Genomic DNA, 20,968 nt, shown 5'->3' with positions numbered 1-20,968 from the left:
GGCGGGGTCCCTCGGTGTGGACTGGAGTTTATACGTGCGAATGCGGTTTCATGCATCCACTTGTGCCCAGCTGCCTGTGTGTCGTGTGTGAGGACGGGGAGGGGAGGAGCCCGTCTCTCTCCTGCGGGATCCGGACACGGGTTAGGGAAGCTACCTACCGTGGAGCCCGGCCGGGCCAGACTTCACCGTTGCCCCTGTCTTGGAAGGGAAAAGTTGAGGGTCCGCTCTCAGCTGTGCCGGCATCTCCCATCTCCCATCTCCCATCTCAGCCCCCTCAGCTTTATCTCCCTGACCTGTCTCCATCCCTGAGGCCTGTGCCAAGGTGCTTCGTAACCACTGCCTGGCCGAATGGAATTTCTCCCAAGTTTAAAGCGTTACAAAAGAGGCAGCCCCATGTCTTTCCTGACTACCTAATAACTGCACACAGCCAAGAAATCATTCCTGATAACTCCCTTCAAGCCTGTCTGCAACATTCCAGCTCATTTCTTCTTATTCTGCCTTCAGAAGGAAATCTGAAAGATAAAGGCCCAGCACTAAACAGCCTAGCTGCTTAATAAACATTTGTGGAATGAGGGGATGGAACTGGAAGACCAGATGGTGACCATAGCAAAACCTCTTCTAGCTAAGTGCATCCTACCTGGGGCTCTTTCTCAGTACTGTGCACTCCTAATGACTACCTACCTCTGCAGGGTGGAAAGTCCCAAGCAAACAAAGTGGATGTATTCACTAATGACTGGATTCAACATAGGCTCCTAATCCACGATCCCAAAATATGAATTTTAAGAATTCTGGAAATTGGAAGGAGGGATGAACAGGAGAAAGGTTTTTTGGTTGGTTTGTTTTGTTTCGTTTTCTAAATATCTGGTGGAGGCCCCCTTTTCTAGAGAAAGGAGGAGCAAATAACAGAAGGGAAGTGGTAAACTGGAGAAAAAGATAGAAACCAGGTAGGTAGTACATGTGCATTATCCCAGCACTCTGGAAAGCTAAAGCAAGAGGATTGCAAGTTTGAGCCCAGCCTGGGCAATTTAGCAACCTAGTGAGGCCCTGTGTCAAAATAAAAAGTGCTGGGAATGTAGCTCAATGTAAGGCCCCTGGATTCAGTCAGGGTGGGGAGACCTTCACAATTGACTCTTTATAAAAAGAATTGCTTTATAAAAGACTTTATAAACTTTATAAAACAACTGCTAGTCTAGGTCAGGGCTTTGGATCTGGCAAAAATATCATCGGAAGCAGCTCCCAGGAAGTACAGAGGCAGGAGATGGCAAGTGGAAAGGCTACCAGGACTTCCCCTTCTGTCCATCTCACGTCAGCACACATCCAGGTTCCTTCCTCACCAGCCAAGAAATAGCTGCACCTAAAACTGCACACTCCTACACAATCCATTTCTCAAAATTTGGGGACAATCTCCTTCCTTATCGATTGAAAGGGGAATAAACTGGAAACTAGGAAAGAATTGAACATTGGGATTGAAGAGCTCAAATTAGGCTGGGCGTGGTGGTGCACACCTGTAATCTCAGCATTAGGGGCCGGAGGATCACTGAGTTTGAAGGCAGCCTGAACTACATAGCCAGACTCTGTTTAAAAAAAAAAAAAAAAACTCTAATCAGAGAAGAGTAGAGCTAAGGAATTTCCCAATATGCGCAAGAACTGCATTTAAACTAGAAGAGATATGTCTCAAAAAAAAGCAGGGCATGGTGGCACACGCCTATAATCCCAACACTGGGGAGTGAGGCAGGAGGATCACTGGGAGTTCGAGACCAGCCTGGGCTACACAGTGAGTTCCAGGTCAGTCTCAACTACATAGTGAGACCCTGTCTCAAAAAACCAAAAAAATAAAAATAAAAAAATAAAAAAAACTAGAAGAGATAGACAAGAGGCAGGAGACATATTTCAAGTGACCTTTCATCATTTCCTGTCAATTCAGTGGCACATGTAGGCCCCTAAATTCTAAACCATTTTAATAAAAGGGTCATTTGGATTGCGGATGTAGGTCAGTAGTACAGCTCTTGCCTAGTATATGTGAGGCTCTGTTTATATAACCCCAACACTGGGGAGTGAGGCAGGAGGATCACTGGGAGTTCGAGACCAGCCTGGGCTACACAGTGAGTTCCAGGTCAGTCTCAACTACATAGTGAGACCCTGTCTCAAAAAACCAAAAAAATAAAAATAAAAAAATAAAAAAAACTAGAAGAGATAGACAAGAGGCAGGAGACATATTTCAAGTGACCTTTCATCATTTCCTGTCAATTCAGTGGCACATGAAGGCCCCTAAATTCTAAACCATTTTAATAAAAGGGTCATTTGGATTGCGGATGTAGGTCAGTAGTACAGCTCTTGCCTAGTATATGTGAGGCTCTGGATTAGATCCGGCACTGGAAAAAAGTTATTTATAGAAGAGAAGTTAGGGTCCATCTAGCCTAGTCTCTTCTACTTAGTAAATGGGAATACTAAGCCCATAAAAAGTATATAGTCCCATAGACAATGACAAAGTCTGAGCCTTCCTGTGCCTTTTCTGCTCTGTGGCTCTTTCACTTTCTTTAATCACCAGTGTTGGTGTTTAGCCTCAACCTTGTTCTCTTGTTGCAAACCAAGTGCTTTACCAAACCTCTAAAGAGATAAGAATAGGGTGTACTTGTTCCATTCATACACTCTTAAAAGACAGCTATTCTCTCCTTATCTTTTCCTCTTGTCCCCCACCTCCACCTTTTCCAGACTCCTTCTGCTCAACCTATTCCTCTTCTTTCCAGCTTCTGAAGGGCCCCCCTACCTCTTGGAAACCCTGCCTCCTCACTCCCCTAACTCTCTGATCCTTTCTAACAAGCTCTGAATTCGATAGAGACCAAAAATGATGCTTTGGCAGCAGGTGACGGATAGAAGTGATCTGCCTCCTACAGGAATGCTATTTAAAGGGGTGGCCCCACAATGCTCTCCTTCCAAAGTGACAAGAGAAAAGCCTGTTCTTCAATCTCGCCAGTGCTGCAAACTCAGCTCAAGTTAACTTCTGACTTCCCCAACCTGCACCCTGGCCTGCTGTTCCTGCTTCCTGTGCAGGTAGGAGGGAGAGTACTTGACAACTCATGAGGTGTGGGGGCTGAGGGGGACTCATCTTTATCTCCTTTGATGACAGGTACTCAGGAGAAGCAGGAGGCCCTGTAGGGAGGAGGACTGGAAGAACATTCTTCCCCCAACAACGTGAGTGCATTTCAACCATGTGCCAGCTTCTCAAAATCAAACTTTGTTAGAAAAGAACAGACCCTGGTGTGAGGACCTGATGCTAAGGAAGCCTTATTCCTAGCCAGAACCTCCCTCCCTCTTGGGTCCTGCTGCTCAAGCCAGTTGTTCCCTTCCTGCAAGGCAAAATGCCAGAGGGCGAAGTCCCCTTGGCCACACCTCCAACCTTCTGCACCTTGAGGCTGTCCTCCTCACCTGCCCATTAGATCCAACACCATAGCAGAAGAGGCAAGGTCTCCCCCGCCCAAGGGAAAGTGAACTCATGGCACACATCTCCTGGACCTGGTGGGAGGGATAATTCCATCTCTCTGCTGCAAATGAGTTAATGGAGACTTTAATGAAAACACTGCACTAATGAAAATGCTGAGGCTAGAACCTACTGTCTGCCTCCAAGATAAAACAACTGGAGTCACTATTTCTCCCGATAGTCGTTCCTCCCTTGTTTTTGAGCCCATGTAAAGCAAGCTGAGGATCTAGGAGCAAAAAAGCAGCTCACTGATTATGCTCCAGGTTGTAAAAAGTCAGAAAGTGGTTAAGGAAACAAATTGCTGAAATGCTGATAGGTCCTGTTATCCTATCTGTCCCTTCACCCCTAGATAGATATTCACCCTTTGTTTCTAGTGGTCCTCTATGTCCTCACCTTCTTCAACTGGGGCTCTGGGCTCTAAGTCTTCTTTTATGAAGCAACAGTCTCATCAGGAAATAAGGTCTAGGACTAAACATCAGACTTGGATCCCAATTGTAGTTCTACTGCTAAACATAGGAATTTCATTAAGACATTTAATGCAGTTGAATTTGTTTCCTGACCTGAAATTAGGAAGCCTCCTTGGCTGCCTTGCAGAATTGCTATAAGAATACAAAAGTATTGAAAAACTATACTTGGTACATAAATGAGTGGTACATAATTCCGTTTATAAAGAGCATGGCAAGCTGCAAAGTTTTAGAAATGGAGAACAACTCTGTGGTGCCAGAGATTGGGGTGGAAAAGGGGGTTGCAGGAGGGAAGTGGATGTGATTATAAAATAGCAATATAAGGGATCCCTATGATGCTAGAACTGCCCTGAGTCTTGACTGTGGTAGCAGATGCACAGACCTACAAGTGACAAAACTCTATAGAACTAAATACACATTCACACAGAGAGAAACGAATATAAGTAAAACTGGGACATGTGAATAAGATCAGGGAATTATATCAATGTCAATATCCTGGTTGTGCTAGTGTACTATAGCTTTGTGAGCTGTTACAATTGAGGGAAACTATATAAAGGTATATTGGCTTTCTGTATTATATCTTACAAGTGCACATGGGTTTAATATCTCAATGAAATTTTCAATTTTTTTCTTCCTAGATCAAACTCAGGACCTTGCACTTACAAGGCAGGTGCAGCACCACTGAGCTAAATACCCAGCCCAGAATTTTCTATTTAAAAGAGGTGTTATATTTGCCCTCCATGTCCTTGTATCAACTTGTCTTGCTGTGCTCTGGGAGGATGCCTTAAGTAATGTCCCAAGCAAATGGGGAAGGGTCTCTATCCATTCAAGTTGAAGAAATGAGCAGAGATATTAAGGGTCATTGATTAGATCCTTCTGAGCCTTCTCTTCTTTGTCAGCTGTGCTCACAATCTCAGTAGGCCTGACACTGAATCACTCCTTAGAACGCAATGTCCTTCCCATAGCAAGGAAGGACAATTAGCTGAGGCATGAAGCAGGATTCTCTGTTGCTTCTTTCCTACAGAGCAGACAGCTGTTGCTAAGAAAAACTTGTGTGTTGATTGTTGGTGCAAAGTTAAGAAAGTATTGACTAAGTCCACGTCTGGAGAAATAAAAACACATAAAATCCAAAGCAGCTATCAAATAGGTTTAATGAAGGCCGAATGGTTTTACTGACAGCCAACAATTGCTTCCCTCTCATCATAAAAATATGGGCATGACTCTAATTAATCAACTAGCTAATTAAATTTGCCCAATCCAACCACTCCAGACTGTGACGTACATGATCTGGTGCTCCAGTCCTCCCTGGCAGTGGTGATGGATGATGGGGCCACTGCTTCCTGTCATGAAGTTAACTAAACCTAGTTTAGTGCTATCTCGAATGCCCCAGGCTCTGTGACACTTGAAATTCTAATTAGTGCAGAAAAAGGCTAAGTTAAAACAACTTATACTCCCTCAAGGATGTGAACTCTCAGGGCCCTACAACCTAATGAGGTCTGTGAAATTTAAGATCTAGAAAAGAAATCCCTGCCTGGAGCAACAGCTGTATCTAGGTTGAAAAGAGGATTTGGGGTTAAGTTAGTCCCTCCAGAATAGGAGACAGAATGTTCCCCAAATGGGTACAGGAGGGAAAACCCACATGAGTCTGATCCACTTGGCTGTCACATGACCTAGGATTAACCTAGACTACCCCTCTACTCTGGGTTATGGAAATATCAAAGAAAAAGCAGACAGGTGAGAACAGCAGAAAATGTACTCATAACCCACAATTGGGGAGGGCAGTGAAACTCCCACTGGAGGAAGTGCCCTCCCTGCCCCAGTGGGAAAAGCAGACAAATAAAGGCAAAGGAAGAGCCCCATGGAGAAGAGTGGTCCCTTTTCTGCTCCTCTGCAGTAGGAACAGGTTGGATGTTTGCTGAACACATTTGGGAAAGGAAGAGAGGAGATAATCGTCCTAATGAATGTGCAGGAGACAATAGCAGCTCCAGTGGGAGGATTATAAGCTCATTATGGTTTAATATGATGATTGATCATCTCTGCCTGCCAGCGTTATCCTAGAATAGTGATGAAGGTCGGAGGGGCCCATCCCTGACAGAGCTCAAGCTCTAGTCACTAGAAGAAAGGAAATGTATTTATATATTGCTTATTTTTCATGATAAAAATTCACAAATGTGGCCCCAGTCCCCCAACTGTGCATAAACTGTCCTCCATTCCTCCAGCATGCCCTACTTCTTTCTCTATAATTTCTCTGCCCTGGACTGTTTTTCTAAATATCTGTTTATCAGCTCTGGCTTCTAACACTCTCCCTAGTGACCCCACCCCACTCCCACCCCTTGAGAAAATGACCACAGTTTCCACTCTGACACAGCTTTTGACGGATGCAAAGGGCCTTTCAGTAGGTATTGGCAGGCACCCGATTCAGGTGGAAGGCCCGTGATACCTCCCGATAGGCATTTCGAAGCAGGACATAAGGGAAACAGGACTCCAGCATGTCCAGGGTCAGGAAGGATGACTCCTCTACCACCTGAAAGAGACAAGGCCAAGAGATGAGCACCTCTGGTATGTGTCACATCTGTGACACTGTTCTTCACGTGATTCCTAGATCTTCTGGGGCCCTAGAGCTACAAGTGAACAGGATTCCAAATCATATTTCCCCCTTCCTCTCTCACATGGTAGGACTCCAGGAGGGCAAAAATGTCTCCTCAGTTCCCTTAGAATCATCCATATCCCCTTCATCAGGGTAAATATGAAGGGCACAGAAGCAGAAGAAAGGGGAAAAAACACTTTCCTAGTGAGAGAAACATTCTCTCCAAGATATGAAATCCTACATGAGTGGGCAGCACAGATCAGATGCAGGTAAAGATGGATAGAAGTGCTAATTACAAAGCTCTGCAGCAAGAGAAACAATTGTCACTGCAAGCCAAGCAAGAAGGGTCTGGAATCCACATGGGTCCTCTTGTGCTGGGCTTCAGTCTCCTCTCTCTCAGTACAGTGCTTGGGGAACAGTAAGGATGCTACATAAAGGAGCAGGCATGATTAATTAGTTTAATTACAAGCCTGTGTGCTGTGGTAATCCCAGCAGCCCCCACAGCCAAGCAGGAAGATAGATCAGGACTCCTGGAGTAGACTAAAGATGAGGGTAGGGCTGGGGGTGGGCAGAGGGGGCATGTTCCACAGAGCAGCACAACCCAGCATCAGGCTGGAGGGTCTCCATCCCTGGGGAAGAATTGGATGTATTTCCTTCACTATCCTCCTCATCTAGTAGGTTACAGGGACTGAAATCCTGCTCTGGAGAGGTATGCCCCACACCATACAGCTAGCAGACCCCACACATGGGCCCTCCCCAATATATGTCCTATTCAAGTTCTGAAAATCCTCTAAGAAAACCTACCACACCTAAACATGTGCGTTCTCTCTCTCCCTCCCTCCCTCCCTTTCTAGTTTTACAATTTGTAAGAGTTTACTATTCTCAAATACCTGCATGTGCAGTACACACAGCAGCCTCAGAAGAGCAGACCCTGTGAGTCAAAGACAAGGAAATCTGCTGGCAAAACTGAAGCCCTGATCCAAGGCTGACAGCAGAAAGAAATCCTTGCTTGACAAGATTTCCAAACCCTAGACCAGGGGAAAGATGAACCCTCTTCTCCAGATACTGTACCACCCTTAGGTACCTGGAAATGAGTGATGACTTCAAGAAGAATCCACTGGCCCATGACATCCTGGTCTCCACAAAACAAAAGAAAATAACAGGGCTCCTAACTGACAGGTATTTATGGTGGTGGAGGACCAAAAATGTAGGTTCTATTCCCAAATTTGCCCATGTGTTTTAGAGGAATCCTTGAATCTCTCAGTTTCTTCACCCATGCATTCTAAGTACTGGACTAATTATCAGGATCTACTCTGCCTCTGACATCGAAGATTCCATGATGCTCTCTGAGAGAGGCATCACTTTCTCCCAGAAAATTTATGCCAGAAACAGACTAGCAACACTGGGTGGGTAGTGCCCAGATTTGACAGCAAACAGAAAGACCCCAGGGAAAAAAGCGCTGTCCAGAATTTGGGGCTACATGAGTAGACTTTCAACTCAGAATTCAACTCTGTTCCCTCCAGCTGTTTCCAATTTCTCTGTGGAAACATTTGCCCATTTAAATTGCTTTGCAACATCCAACCTCCACCACCAGCACAAAAAGAACACAGTCCTAGCTCTGCTCCACCATTCTGCCAGCCTTACTGAATGGCAGGACCATTGAAGAGACAAGCACTTCCCAATCTCTGGGGCAAGAGTTGGAGTAGAGGTCAAAGCAGAGGAGTGGGGCTGACTGGCAACTATGAATCACCTCCAACCTTATGGAAGTGAAAACCACCAGAAGAAATAGAGAGGGATGCCAGGATCACCCAGAAATAAAAATGAACAACAGAGAGCTACTTCTGTTGTTTGTTCTGTGTACTAAACTCACATGTATTATCTCATGACCTCTAACCACTCTGTTGTAAGGATTATTATCATTTTGCCGGGTGTGGTGGCCCACGCCTGTAATCCCAGTACTTGGGAGGCTGAAGCAGGAGAAACACTGTGAGTTTGAGATCAGCCTGGGCTACACAGTGAGTTCTAGGCCAATCTCAACTACATAGTGAGACCCTGTCTCAAAAAACCAAAATGAAATACAAAAAAGTAGATCTGGTCATTTTGTCTTTATGTTGAGGCCCTGTCTCCAATAAATGTGTCTCCGGCCATAGTTATGATGTGTTTCACCTTTGTCCTGACTCTTTTGAGGACGTAGTCCTATCTGACTGCCTATAATATTTCTACCTAACTCAGCTATCTATAATAACACTAAAGGTATCTGGGACCCCAGAATTCTCTAGCCCTGTGTAGGGGCTTTTGTGGAACGTCCCTTCAAGTCCATCTCCTGAGGGAGTCTGGATATATCTGCAGCGCCTAAAAAATATGAGGCTGGAGTTTAGATGTAGAGGCAGGGAAGGCTATGTGTGTACAAAATCCCTCAGACTGGGTATGAGAATTTGGGAATATGAGGCGAGAACCTGATTCCTTTTTTTATTTTTTAACCCTGTTCTGGGGCAGAACTCTGAGGAGTCTAAGAATTCCTAGTTCATGCTCAGATTTCCATGAAATTACAAAGGTATATTGTGAAAGTTGAAAGAGCATAATAGTTTGTTAATTTAATTTGCTTCTTAGACATTTGTTGCATGGGCCTCCATTTATACTGCTGGCCTGGTTCCACAAATGTGGGGGCAGACTCTCTTCTGGTCCCCTTCCTTATTCAGGCTGCTGGGTGTGGTGAGGTATGTCTGTAATCCTAGCACTTGGGAGGCTGAGGCAGAGGATTATTGTAAATTCAAGGCCAGCCTGAACTACATTACAAGACTCTATTTCAAAAACAAGAACAAAAAAAAAAAATTTTTTTTTTTTTGGTAGGGGAGATTGAACTCTGGTCCTTGATGCTTTCGAGGCAGGTAGCAGAACCACTGACCAGATCTGTATACTTCCTCAAAAGATAAACACTGGGCCTATTGAAATCTGGATAGACATCAGCCATCCTGGTGGGAGACCAGAGACATCTGGACCCACCATTTCCTAGGAAAAGTCTTTGTTCTTTCCGTTTACACTTGTTTTGTGACTTGTTTCCCAAGTGGATCGCTATTATCTCAGTGACTATACTTGTAACCTTATTGATTAATCATGACTGCGGCCCACACTACACCTACTTGGGTTTCACTCCATAATACTCCCCTGTAAAGTGGGATTCCATGGCTACCCATTTAGGACCCCTCCTCTCAGAAACTAGCCTATCAATAAATATCTTTCTACTCTTAACCTCTGTTCTTCTAAAATTCATTCTTCTATTTTTTAGAGAACGTGAGAACGGCGTATCAGACAGCTAAAAGGCTGGGAGATGCAGTATTTCGTATTTCATTTCTAGTATTATTTCCTGTATCATTATGAGCTTTCAAGTGGGTCACAGGATCCTAGTGGGAAAACCCTGTCTCCACAGACCAGATGAGGGCCTTTAAAAGACAGGCCAGGAGCAGGAGCCTCCCCTTTCCCTATCTAAGTGTGAGACCAACCTGGAGAATCAGACTTTTAAAGCAAAATAATGAATAAGCATGTTGAAAAGGGTCATGAGGAAAAATATTTTTTTAAATCAACTGAGTTAGAGTTTAGAACTTTCTACCAGAGAAAGGCAAGCCCACAGCTTAGGATACAAGAAGATATAGGAGAAATTTCCTGATTCATGGCCCACTAGCTTCATAGCTAAAATCCCTTCTTTCTTGTGGACCCACTCCCAAAGCCCTTCAGTTCCATACTGCACTACCCAGTACACTCTTCATAGTACCCTTAAAGAAAAGAAATATACTAGTAGGAAGTTATCAACTAAAAACACATGCATGCTGGACAGGGAGTTATCAATAAGGAACGTGGCTGCCCCATGAGGTCAGCTGCAGGACCATTGCAGGAGAAAGTATCCAGGCATCGAGAGGCCAAGAAAGCCCTTTCTTGCAGAGGAGTCCTTGAAACTCCACTCTGGGATTATAGGACATCTAGAATGTGTACCACAATGTGAGGACTAAACCCAGAGGTTTGGGCACAATTTAATTTTATTAATGCTTTTAGGTGATGAGAATGGCAGGGATCCAAAGACCCTAAAAAGGAAGTCTTCCCCCAGCCTTTCCTCTTTTTTTTCCCAGGCAAGCTTAAACAAGATACATACCAAGCGCATGAGCAGAGAAATGGAGTCTCGATTTCTGGTTTTAAGTTTGTCAGTCTCCTGGCCCAGCTGCAAGAGGCTGACAGAGGCCACCTGTAAAGACAGAATTGTAAAGCAGATTTTATGGAGGTCAGAATAGGACAGCCTCAAGCTATAAGAAGTTAAGAAAAGATCAAGGGGGAAGAGTTAAGAAGTGCTGGGATGTCCTGAGAGCTCAGGGTGGAAAAATGGCAAGTCCCCTAGGTTTCAGAGGCACAAGCAGCCTATAAAACAGCCTGGATTCCACTGGCCTGCCTGAAGACAGCAGGAGCTTGCCGAGGGGGCAAAGGCAAGGGAAGAACCCAGAGCAAAGGCTGATGATCCTGTGTGCCCAAAGATTAATGTCTCTTCCTAGGCAGCCTCCAGACACCTCTGTCATCAGGCTGTTTACGGCTGATTTCCAGCCCACTGGAGCCAGAGCAGGGCCTCTGATTCAGACACAGTGCTCTTGGTATTCTCCTCCTGTCAACTCCCAGGTGGCTGTCATCTCCATTCACCTCCAGGGCCCAACAGATCAAAGAGGAAGGAAGAACTGAGTCACATCTCAGGCCTAGGCTACCTGCTTTTAGCAAACAAATAGGAGAAAAGGGAAAAGGAGAGGAGAGAATTCCCTTCTCTTCCCATTTTAGAGATCTGATAGGAATTTTATATGTATGTAAGATGCTCATAACCCATTTTGTCTGGTTGGTTGCCCCATCTTAAGCAGAGACCCTCTAAAGAATCTAGGGCCCCTGATATACTTCTCAGGACAAAGACATAATTCCTGAAAGAACTAATAAGGTCACTATTTTCTTCCGGCAGGAGAAAAGTGAGGCTCTAGTTCTTAAACTAAGACCATGCTTGGTGAAAGAAGCTCACTATTACTGAGACTGGTCAAGCAGGCAAGCAGGTAATGGACCATGTATCGGAATCTTTTAAGGAAGATTTAACATGAGAAACTCTAGGTCCTCTTTCTACTAAGGAAGGAGATTATTTTGTGTTTTTCCAGAGGCAAAATTACAATCAATACTGACAGGTACAGGGAGTCAAACTTTGGCTAAAAAACATTTTTTTTGTACTGGGGATGGAACTCCGAACCTTCCACTTATGAGGCAGGCAGCTGTACCACTGAGCTAAATCCTTGGCTACAAAACATTTCTTAAATAATTTTTCCTGAGCCAGGGATTTAGCTCAGTGATGCCACTGCCTGCCTTGTAAGGTCCTGAGTTCGATCCCGGTACCAAAAAACAAATTTTTTTAAACAAATTGGACATGACCTACAGTGGAATCCACTGCCTGACTAAACTCCAATCCCTAGAAATCTAGAGCAAATGATTCTCATATAATCCAAGACAAAGAACACCAACATTAAATGGGAACTTGTTGAAAATGCAAACAAATGCAAATTCTTCAAGTGATTCTGATTTACAATAAAGTTTAAAAACAGTCATTGATGTCTTGTCAGTACAGAGTTAGAAAGGGCCACAGAGACTATAAAACTCAACATCTCTACAACTTCAATGCACATTTGATCTCATGGAGACCAAATCAGCCCCTCAGCCTAGAATGTTTCAATTCAGCAGTTCCGGGGTAAAGACCAGAAACCTTTATTTTAACAAGCGCCCAAGTATGTCCTGATGGACCAAGGTTCAGTTTAATCTTCATGGTTTATAGGTAAGAAAACTAAGGCCCCAAAAGTGTGGCTCTTCAGAAGTTACTCAACTTTGTAGTGGTAGAATTCAGATTATCTTACTCTTTGTCCAGAAATCTTTCCTAGTATTCTTCACCTGTTGGGGGAATTTAGAACAAACTCTTGCCTTTTCAACAGTAGTAGCCTTTCACTGTTACCTGAATGAATCAGGTAGGAGTTTAGACTTGAAAGCCTGTTTAACAATCACTGTCTATGAATTCCAAACAAATTCTAGCCCTTGGCAATCTCCCATTCCTTACAATCTAGACCTACTCACCACCAGAAACTCCTTGAGGTGCGTTTCAATGTTCTTGTTGTAGAGCGTAAAGAGAGCAGCAGACACCTGGATGATGGCCTTGGTCAAGCAGTGGATGTTGTTGTTATAACCTTGGTTATCATGAATAGAGAGGGAATGACACAAAGAGAATGACAGAATGACAAAGTGAGTCATCTCAGCCTGACCCCAAGTGGTAATTCTCATATTTTCAGTCTGGGTCTCTCCTATTTGACACTAAAAGAACTAAAAGACAGTTGGGGGTTAGAAGGATAGTCTGATATTTATTTGGCTGGGATAAAATTTTACTGTCCACTCTCAAGTGTTTCTTGGTTTTTGTGTTGCTGTTGTTGTTTTGAGACAAAGTCTGTTAAATAACCAGGATGGCCTCAAATTCATGATTCTCCTGCCTCAGCCTCTGGAGTGCTGAGATTACAGATGTATGCAGACACCCCCAGCTCAAGTGCTTCTTGAAACAAAAATTTAAACATGAATCAGAACTCTGTATGTTTCAGGTAAGTGTCTTTGTCTCACTTGTCTCAATTGCACTTCAGGACACTAACTTAGATGGCACTGTTCCTCAAAGCTACTCCTTACTTACCATCCTTCTCAATGCTATAGAAAGAAGAAGAGTCAGTGGCAAGGAGTGGGAGGGAAACAGCAAGAAATATCAACAGCAGGCAGGCCACCTTGTATTCCTCTTCAGGGGATGAGCTATCTGATGAGAGGAAAAAAAAAAGAGAGGTGACAAGGGTCAGCAAACAGGGGTTGTCTTTGCAGGAATCCCATTGTACAGAATTATGTTCACATGGGAAAATATTGATGAACACACTTTATCAAGCACTGCAGGCAAATTGTCATTGCTGAAGGAGACAGGACTCGCACCCACATATAGGGACAGCCTGAGTCTTGGAGGCCACTCTTGCAAAAGGCAGGACTCTTAGCCAAGGGCTCTAAGACATCTGTCAGAGATCTGCAGGGGTAGAGAGGCAGAAAGGAGAGCAAAAGAGTCTCACCAACCAAGATAGAAGGAAAGGGATGCGCCTTGTAATTTTGAAAGGGCTTAATGCCAGCTGCTGGGTTGCGTTCTCTTCTGGGTATGTTAAGTACGAACATGCTAATCATAGGAACTGTGTTATGGAAAATATAAGAGACAAGTATGAGATCAGAGGAGTGGATAGTGTCAAAGTGATTATGTGGGAGGGAAGAGCACAAGATCACTGTGGGGAACTTAGATACTATACTACACAACTTAGCATGAAATCACATACCATTTTGAAGTGTTCTCTCATTGATTCATTTGCATTAATATCATCTCCCCAACCCAATTATAAATTCCTTTCAGAACTTGCTGAGCATCAAACAGTCACTCACTGAGAGCTACTATTTAGCTGACTGGTAGATCAACTGGTTGGAACCTCAGGAGGGACCTCAGTCATCTCTGTAGGTATTTGCTGGAAGTTAGGATCTATACTTTAAATCTTCCCTACCTCCCACTTATATCCTCCAAATTCACAATTACATTGGACATTGACATTTTCCCACCCAACAGTAGGGCACAAGCCTGCCTTATTCCCTTGCCCCTTTCTTACCAGCTTTCAGATTGGCAATGGCAGCCACCAGAGATGGGTCAATGTCACAGCCTACCCCCGCAGCAGATGCCAGCTCAAAGATACTCAGTGTTACCTGGTAGAAAAGAAAACAGCATTCTTGAAACAAATCCAAGAGAAAAGTAAGTACCAGAAGGTATGAGCAACAGGATTCAGGAATCACAGAAAATCCCCCCCTACACACCATACTGGGATTAAACCTAGGTTCTTCACACAGAGCTATATTCCATCCCCGTTTTAACATTTTTATTTTGAGGTAGGGTTGCTAAGTCTCTTAAGTTCCCCAGACTGGGTTCAAACTTGCAAAACTCCTGCCTCATCCTCCCAGAGTACTGGTATTATATGCAGTTTTTGGATCACAATTTTTAAATTTTTCATGTGCTACAATGTTTTCTAGATATTCCTTTCATAGCTCTTCATATCCTACAGGAGGAAAAAAAAAACACATTCTTTAGCATGGTATCCAGGACATCCCACAGTACAAATTTATTTTTCAACCTTATTTCCCTAAGTGTTTTATTCAGTCAATGCAGCCAGGGTAATTTATTCACTGTCTCCAACTACAACTTCCTTTCTTTCAGATTTTGGTTCACAACCTTCCCTTGCTCTAGTATCCCTTCCTTTTCTCTACCTACACCTGCATGACACAGCAGCCCTTTCCCTTAACTCAAATTTCATCTTGGGCCAGGGATTTAGCTCAGCAGCACCACACCTGCCTCGCAATCACAAGGTCCTGAGTTTGATCCCCAGTACAAAAAATAAATAAATAAATTTAATCTCATCTGTGAAGTCCTCCCTGACTGCTTAGGCCTGAACCCTTCTATTTCAACCCATATTGGTACCACTGACCTAGCATGGGTCACACACAGCATCTGGTATCAGTTATTTTTTCAGAGGGGACCACATGACTTATCTCACCAAATAGACTGTGTTTAAAACCCCTGGCATAGTGAAGAGTGAAGGCAGCTTTGTAGAGAGAGAGATCTGGGCTCAAATCTTAGCAATGCTGCTTACTAAAAGTGTAGCTTTAGGTCTGGGTATTTATCTCAGTGGCACCCTGCCTGCCTCATAAGCACAAGGTCCTGAGTTTGATCCCCAGTACAAGAAAAAAAAAGGTGTAACTTTAGCTAAAAGTTACTCAAGCCAGGCATGGTGGCACACACCTGTAATCCCAGCACTGGGGAGGCTGAGAGCAGGAGGATCGCTGTGAGTTCGAGACCAGCCTGGGCTACATAGTGAGTCCCAGGTCAGTCTCAACTACTTAGTGACACCCTGTCTCAAAAATAAATAAATAAATAAAATTAAAAATAAAAATAATTAATTAATTAAATTTTAAGAATAAAAAATTAAAAGTTACTCAACCTCTTGGGGCCTCAGTTTTCTCATTCATAAAATGGGAATACTACTACTTACTTCACAGAACTGCTGTGAAGATTAAGTTAGACCACAGGTGTAAAAGCACCTGCCCTAGTGACAAACAGCACACATGACACTTTTCCTTAGAGCCAGAAACTGTGCTTTTTCTTTAACCTTTCTAGCAGTTCAACACCATGCTAGGCACATAGAAGGCATTAAATAACTACTGATTTATTGTTTGATTGATTGATACCTGAATTGTTCAATGTACTTAGAATCAAGTTCTGAGGACACAGCCCCAACCCCCGACTCCCACACAAGAACTTACACCCGCCTTTCGGGGTTTAATAAAAAAATTCTTTTAAAGTTTCCTGAGAGAACAAGAATAATTGTTTCAATGGTGGACAACTACATAACACATCTATGCCAAAATCCCCACATACACACATATAATATACACACACTTTGCCCACAGAACTGACACTGGAGCCAAATCTCAGCCATCTTCTGCTCTACCCTTTATTTAAATCCCCTATGACCCAGATGACCCTGTTTGTCACAGCCATGGCCAAGCAGATTGGGGACTTGTGGTTTCCTGGAGGAAGAAATAAATGGTGACAGTGGTCTCATTTTTCTCTTCTAATCTTATAAGGCCTCTGAGGCTATAACAGAACCTCTGGTGGGCACATCACCCTCTTCTGTGCCTCCACCTGCTGATTTTCACAGGCAAGCAGAGCCTAAAGGTCAGGGCTTCCAAAGAGACACAAGTTAGTCAAGCTCCTGACAGCTGGAGCAGTCAGCCCCAACAGCAGTAGATGCCAGAAACCCAGGCTCAGTGCAAAAGCAAAGAGACTTCAGGTGGGGCAGCCAACCAGTGAGGCATCGCCCCTCACTGCCCTCATGGCCATATAATTTCAGAAGGACAGAGGGGGACTGTACGTAACTCTTTTGATCCCACAGTTAGTACGTTTTTCTTAACATTCAATTTTAATTCTTTCTGCTTACCAGGTTCCCTTGTATCAGAACTCTTTCCTTTAAAAGGATCAATTATAAGAGAAGTAGCCTCTACTTTCTGTTGGAAAGACATTGTCCCCAGGCTTCAACTGCATTTCCTGCATAATACATTTAAGATTCAAAAGACAGGCTGACTGGAACGGGGCAGAGTGGAGCGAGGAATGGACATCTAATTCATGTTATCTGCAGAAGCCCTTTTTCCTCTGTTGGGGGCTTGAGACAGGTGACAGAGACATGGGACAGGAAAGGGGGAGAAAGTTTAAGAACTGGGAGGGGGAAAAAAAGGCCAGGCAAAGAAAGAAAACTCTGAAGGCAGACAGGGTGAATATGAATCAAAGAACCAAATCTTCTTATAAATTGTCCAAGCTCTGCATCTAATTTGCATATTGCTCATTTCAAGTAAAAAGCTATCCTAGATCCACCATCCTAGATCTCACCCCTTTCCCTTCGGAATGTTTCCCTGATTCCCACAGGGCTCTCACTTCTTTCTGCACCCCCGAGGTCTCCCCAACTCTGCCCTGCCTCTCCCCTAATAAGCATGCCTGACTAGTTTTCTTGTTTGAATCCAGGCCCTTGTCCCTGCAGTGTTCTTGAGACTACTCTCACCCTCACAAGATGCCAGCTACATCCTTTCCCACAACCAAAGCCTCCTGGCTGGGTTCCACTGTTCACCCCTACCTTGATGTCTGTGTCTGGAGTGACAAACTCCTTCAGGCATTCAATGGGACCCATGAGAAATGGGCAGTGGGAGGAGAAAACCTGGAAAAAGAGAAGATGAGTGAATCCACAGGACAGAACCCAGCATCTCCAAAAACAGGTGGAAACAAACAGGAAAGGGGCCTTGACTCAGAGAGAGCCTAGCCAGCTTTCCAAGCTGAACTTCTCCTTATGCATCTGGTTTCCTAAGCTCATCTCTCCACAGGGATTTTCCAGGACGCCTGCCAAGCTACGTGGCTTATATTCAGTGCTCACCAACCCCTTTCACAAGCTTCTCTCACAAACCCCACCACAGAGGCGACTCTGATTCTCTGGCAGTTCCCTCCTACTCACCTCTCGAAGCCCCTCTTGGGCCATGGCCCTGAAACTGAGGATCACTCCAATGATGGTCATGCGTTTCAGCACATTCTCAGCCCCTGAGGAGAAAGAAGGTCATTAGAGAAGAGAACCTATGAGAATAGCAAAGGTTTGAACCCCCAGATCCCTGAAATACCCTGCCGTGCACAATGCTATTCCCCTAGACCCTCCTGACTAAGAAGAAGATGTTTACCTGTCAGCTTCCTGGCTGGGTTCCACTGTTCACCCCTACCTTGATGTCTGTGTCTGGAGTGACAAACTCCTTCAGGCATTCAATGGGACCCATGAGAAATGGGCAGTGGGAGGAGAAAACCTGGAAAAAGAGAAGATGAGTGAATCCACAGGACAGAACCCAGCATCTCCAAAAACAGGTGGAAACAAACAGGAAAGGGGCCTTGACTCAGAGAGAGCCTAGCCAGCTTTCCAAGCTGAACTTCTCCTTATGCATCTGGTTTCCTAAGCTCATCTCTCCACAGGGATTTTCCAGGACGCCTGCCAAGCTACGTGGCTTATATTCAGTGCTCACCAACCCCTTTCACAAGCTTCTCTCACAAACCCCACCACAGAGGCGACTCTGATTCTCTGGCAGTTCCCTCCTACTCACCTCTCGAAGCCCCTCTTGGGCCATGGCCCTGAAACTGAGGATCACTCCAATGATGGTCATGCGTTTCAGCACATTCTCAGCCCCTGAGGAGAAAGAAGGTCATTAGAGAAGAGAACCTATGAGAATAGCAAAGGTTTGAACCCCCAGATCCCTGAAATACCCTGCCGTGCACAATGCAAGAAGATGTTTACCTGTCAGCTGGGGCAGCAGAGATGACATCAAGTCAGACTTGCTAAAGTTGGATCTGATCTGAACAAGTGTATCCATGTTTTCCACTACCAGCTTCTGCAGCTCAGGAACACAGGGACAGTAAGTAGGAAAAAAGGGGCCAAATGTTCTATCTTCCCCTCAGTCTCCTTCACCTACCCCTGTCCCCAAGGCAGGATGGTTTTTGTTGTTGTTGTTGAGGGGATGGGGTCCACAGTACCTTCAGCTCCATGATCTGAGAGGTCACGTGCCACATCAGGTTTTCACTCAGAAACTTCATGCCGTAAGGACCCAGGAGCTCAGCCAAGGCCCGCATCTCTGGAATAGAGTTTCAGAGGTCCCACGCGGGACTCAGAGCATACTAGAGCATTTGGACAACAACTCTCAGGTAATTTAAACATTTAAAATGTTGTCCAGCCAGGCATGGTAGCACATGCCTAGAATCCCAGCACTCTGGGAGGCTGAGGCAGGAAGATTACAAATTCAAGCTCAGCTAAGCAAATTAGCAACTTAGTAAGACCCTGTCTCAGAATTTTTTAAAAATATATTTATTTTGTTTGTTTTTTTGGTACCGAGGATTGAACTCGGGTCCTTGCGCTTCCAAGGCAGGCCACAGAACCGCTGAGCTAAATACGTGGCCCTAAAAAGTATATTTAAAGGGCTGGGGATGTAGCTTGGTGTGAAGTCCCTGTATTCGATCCCCAGTATCAATCAATCAATCAATCAATCAATAAAATGTTGTCCACCAAGGAAAGGAAATGGAAAGTCAAGGAGCAAAAAATGGTCTAAAATCCAATATTCAGAGGACAGGTCTGGCCTGTCCATGGGATGACTTACCTCTTCCCACCAGAACTCAAACCAAGGCTTACCATAAATGATAACTATTAGTTTTCTTATAAGAACTTGTACTTTCCCAAGCTCCTGCTTACTCCTCTTGCTGTCCTACCTGTACGAATTTTGTTAGGTTGACAACCTCAAACAAATCACGGAAGCTCTCAGAGCCTCTTTACTTTTGCATAAAATAAATTAGTTATCTTTCATGAATTCCTCACAGAACTGATGTGAGAGTAAGCTACTTCATTATAAAAACCATAGAAAACTACAAGGATGTATATGAATAAGGTATTCTCATTATGATGGCTGTCAATAGCCATCTGCTTGGGGAACTGAGTTTCATCATGGTTTCACATACTTAATCGCATCAGGTTAGGGCCAGAAAACCACTGCAATGCCTTCCTGTCCCGGCAATGCAATGTCCCCCTCTCTGAAGAAACAACTCCTTCTCTATCTAGGGCCTGGTATTTGGTATGCCTCCCTCTGTTTCCCTTATTTAACATGTTATTATCCAACTTTTCCTCTTCTTGAGCTAACTTTTCTGTTTTCATAATCAACACATGTCTCTAGAGCCTTGGTTCTTTTTCCTCTAAATTAGTTTTTCCTCTAACTTTAGTGTTCCTCAATACCTTATCCATCCCTGCTCAGCCTGCCCTTACCTTGGTGAATTAAATAAAACCTGCCTGCAGAAATTTCAAGTGGGAAAAGCTAGTGACAATTCAGATAGGAGGGAGGTACAGCTATGATCTTTGGCTATGGGCCATCCTAGCAGGGGAAATCATAAAAGACCAGAAGGTGCCAGGGATTTAGCTAAGTAGTTCTGCCACCTGCCTCGAAAGTGCAAGGTCCCAAGTTTGATCCCCAGTAACAAAAATAAATAAATGAATAAAGACCAAAAGCAACAATGATGAGAGACCAGTAGAAGACAGGCAAGTTGAATATCACTCGTCAAAGTATAGACAGAAAAGAAAGCCAAAGCTCCACACTCTGGTCTCTGAAGGCAGGACCGGTTGATCTCCACCTCCACCAGTGATAGAGGAAGCAGACCTGGTCACAGCAGCTGACACAGAGCCTTTCCCGGAGTAGACACTACACATTTTCAGAGTTGCCTATCTTCAACAGAAATAATTAAGCTGAGCATTCTAATAGTATTTCCTAGTTGGCCAATTTAGATAATTGTAAGATGGCTGACAGAGGGGAGGGGGGCAGAATTGCCTTCTCTGGGGCTGATGGAGCGAAGGCACACTGATCTGCTGGTGTGGATCTGCAGAACCTCCCTACTCCAGTGTTCTCTACCCCCAGCTAGTAACCCTGGGCAGCCTTCTCTTTCTATCTTTCTATTTTTACCATAGCATTGCCCCATCACCATGGCAATCAAGGGAAATTGGGGTGGGGGTGGTGAAAGGGGGAACAAGCATTACCTCCTGCTGCTTGTCAGTTGTCAGCAAGACCTAAAGTGGATTTTAGAGGCTGCCTACAGCTTGTGGGTAGAGTTGATGAGAAGGGGACATCTAAAACCTCCAGCACGTAGCCTGGGGACCATATACTGATAGGGTCAAGATGACAGAAAAGAAGCAGAACTGGAAAACAGAACCTAACTATTGCATTTCATTTGGT

At 44.3% G+C, this 20,968-nt stretch overlaps 1 protein-coding gene across 1 annotated transcript in view; it reads right to left on the bottom strand.

The window, feature by feature from the left end:
• Positions 1 to 4,641: 4,641 nt before the first annotated feature.
• The window catches only part of Nckap1l (NCK associated protein 1 like), a 48,019-nt gene continuing 31,692 nt past the window's right edge, over positions 4,642 to 20,968 (bottom strand). The window contains exons 23-31 of the mRNA XM_010609385.3: positions 18,738 to 18,835; positions 18,502 to 18,595; positions 18,311 to 18,393; positions 17,939 to 18,019; positions 14,245 to 14,338; positions 13,254 to 13,370; positions 12,656 to 12,765; positions 10,674 to 10,763; positions 4,642 to 6,466 (exon numbers count right to left, since the gene is read on the bottom strand). Coding sequence (XP_010607687.1) covers positions 6,335 to 6,466; positions 10,674 to 10,763; positions 12,656 to 12,765; positions 13,254 to 13,370; positions 14,245 to 14,338; positions 17,939 to 18,019; positions 18,311 to 18,393; positions 18,502 to 18,595; positions 18,738 to 18,835 — 899 coding nt within the window. The 3' untranslated portion in view covers positions 4,642 to 6,334. The remainder of the gene's footprint in view (positions 6,467 to 10,673; positions 10,764 to 12,655; positions 12,766 to 13,253; positions 13,371 to 14,244; positions 14,339 to 17,938; positions 18,020 to 18,310; positions 18,394 to 18,501; positions 18,596 to 18,737; positions 18,836 to 20,968) is intronic.

Source organism: Fukomys damarensis, unplaced genomic scaffold (assembly GCF_012274545.1).
Source record: "Fukomys damarensis isolate Sample0158 unplaced genomic scaffold, DMR_v1.0_HiC HiC_scaffold_15, whole genome shotgun sequence".
Classification (NCBI taxonomy): domain Eukaryota; kingdom Metazoa; phylum Chordata; class Mammalia; order Rodentia; family Bathyergidae; genus Fukomys; species Fukomys damarensis.
The sequence above is the reverse complement of the archived record's forward strand: the minus strand, read 5'-3'. Positions and strand labels throughout refer to the sequence as shown.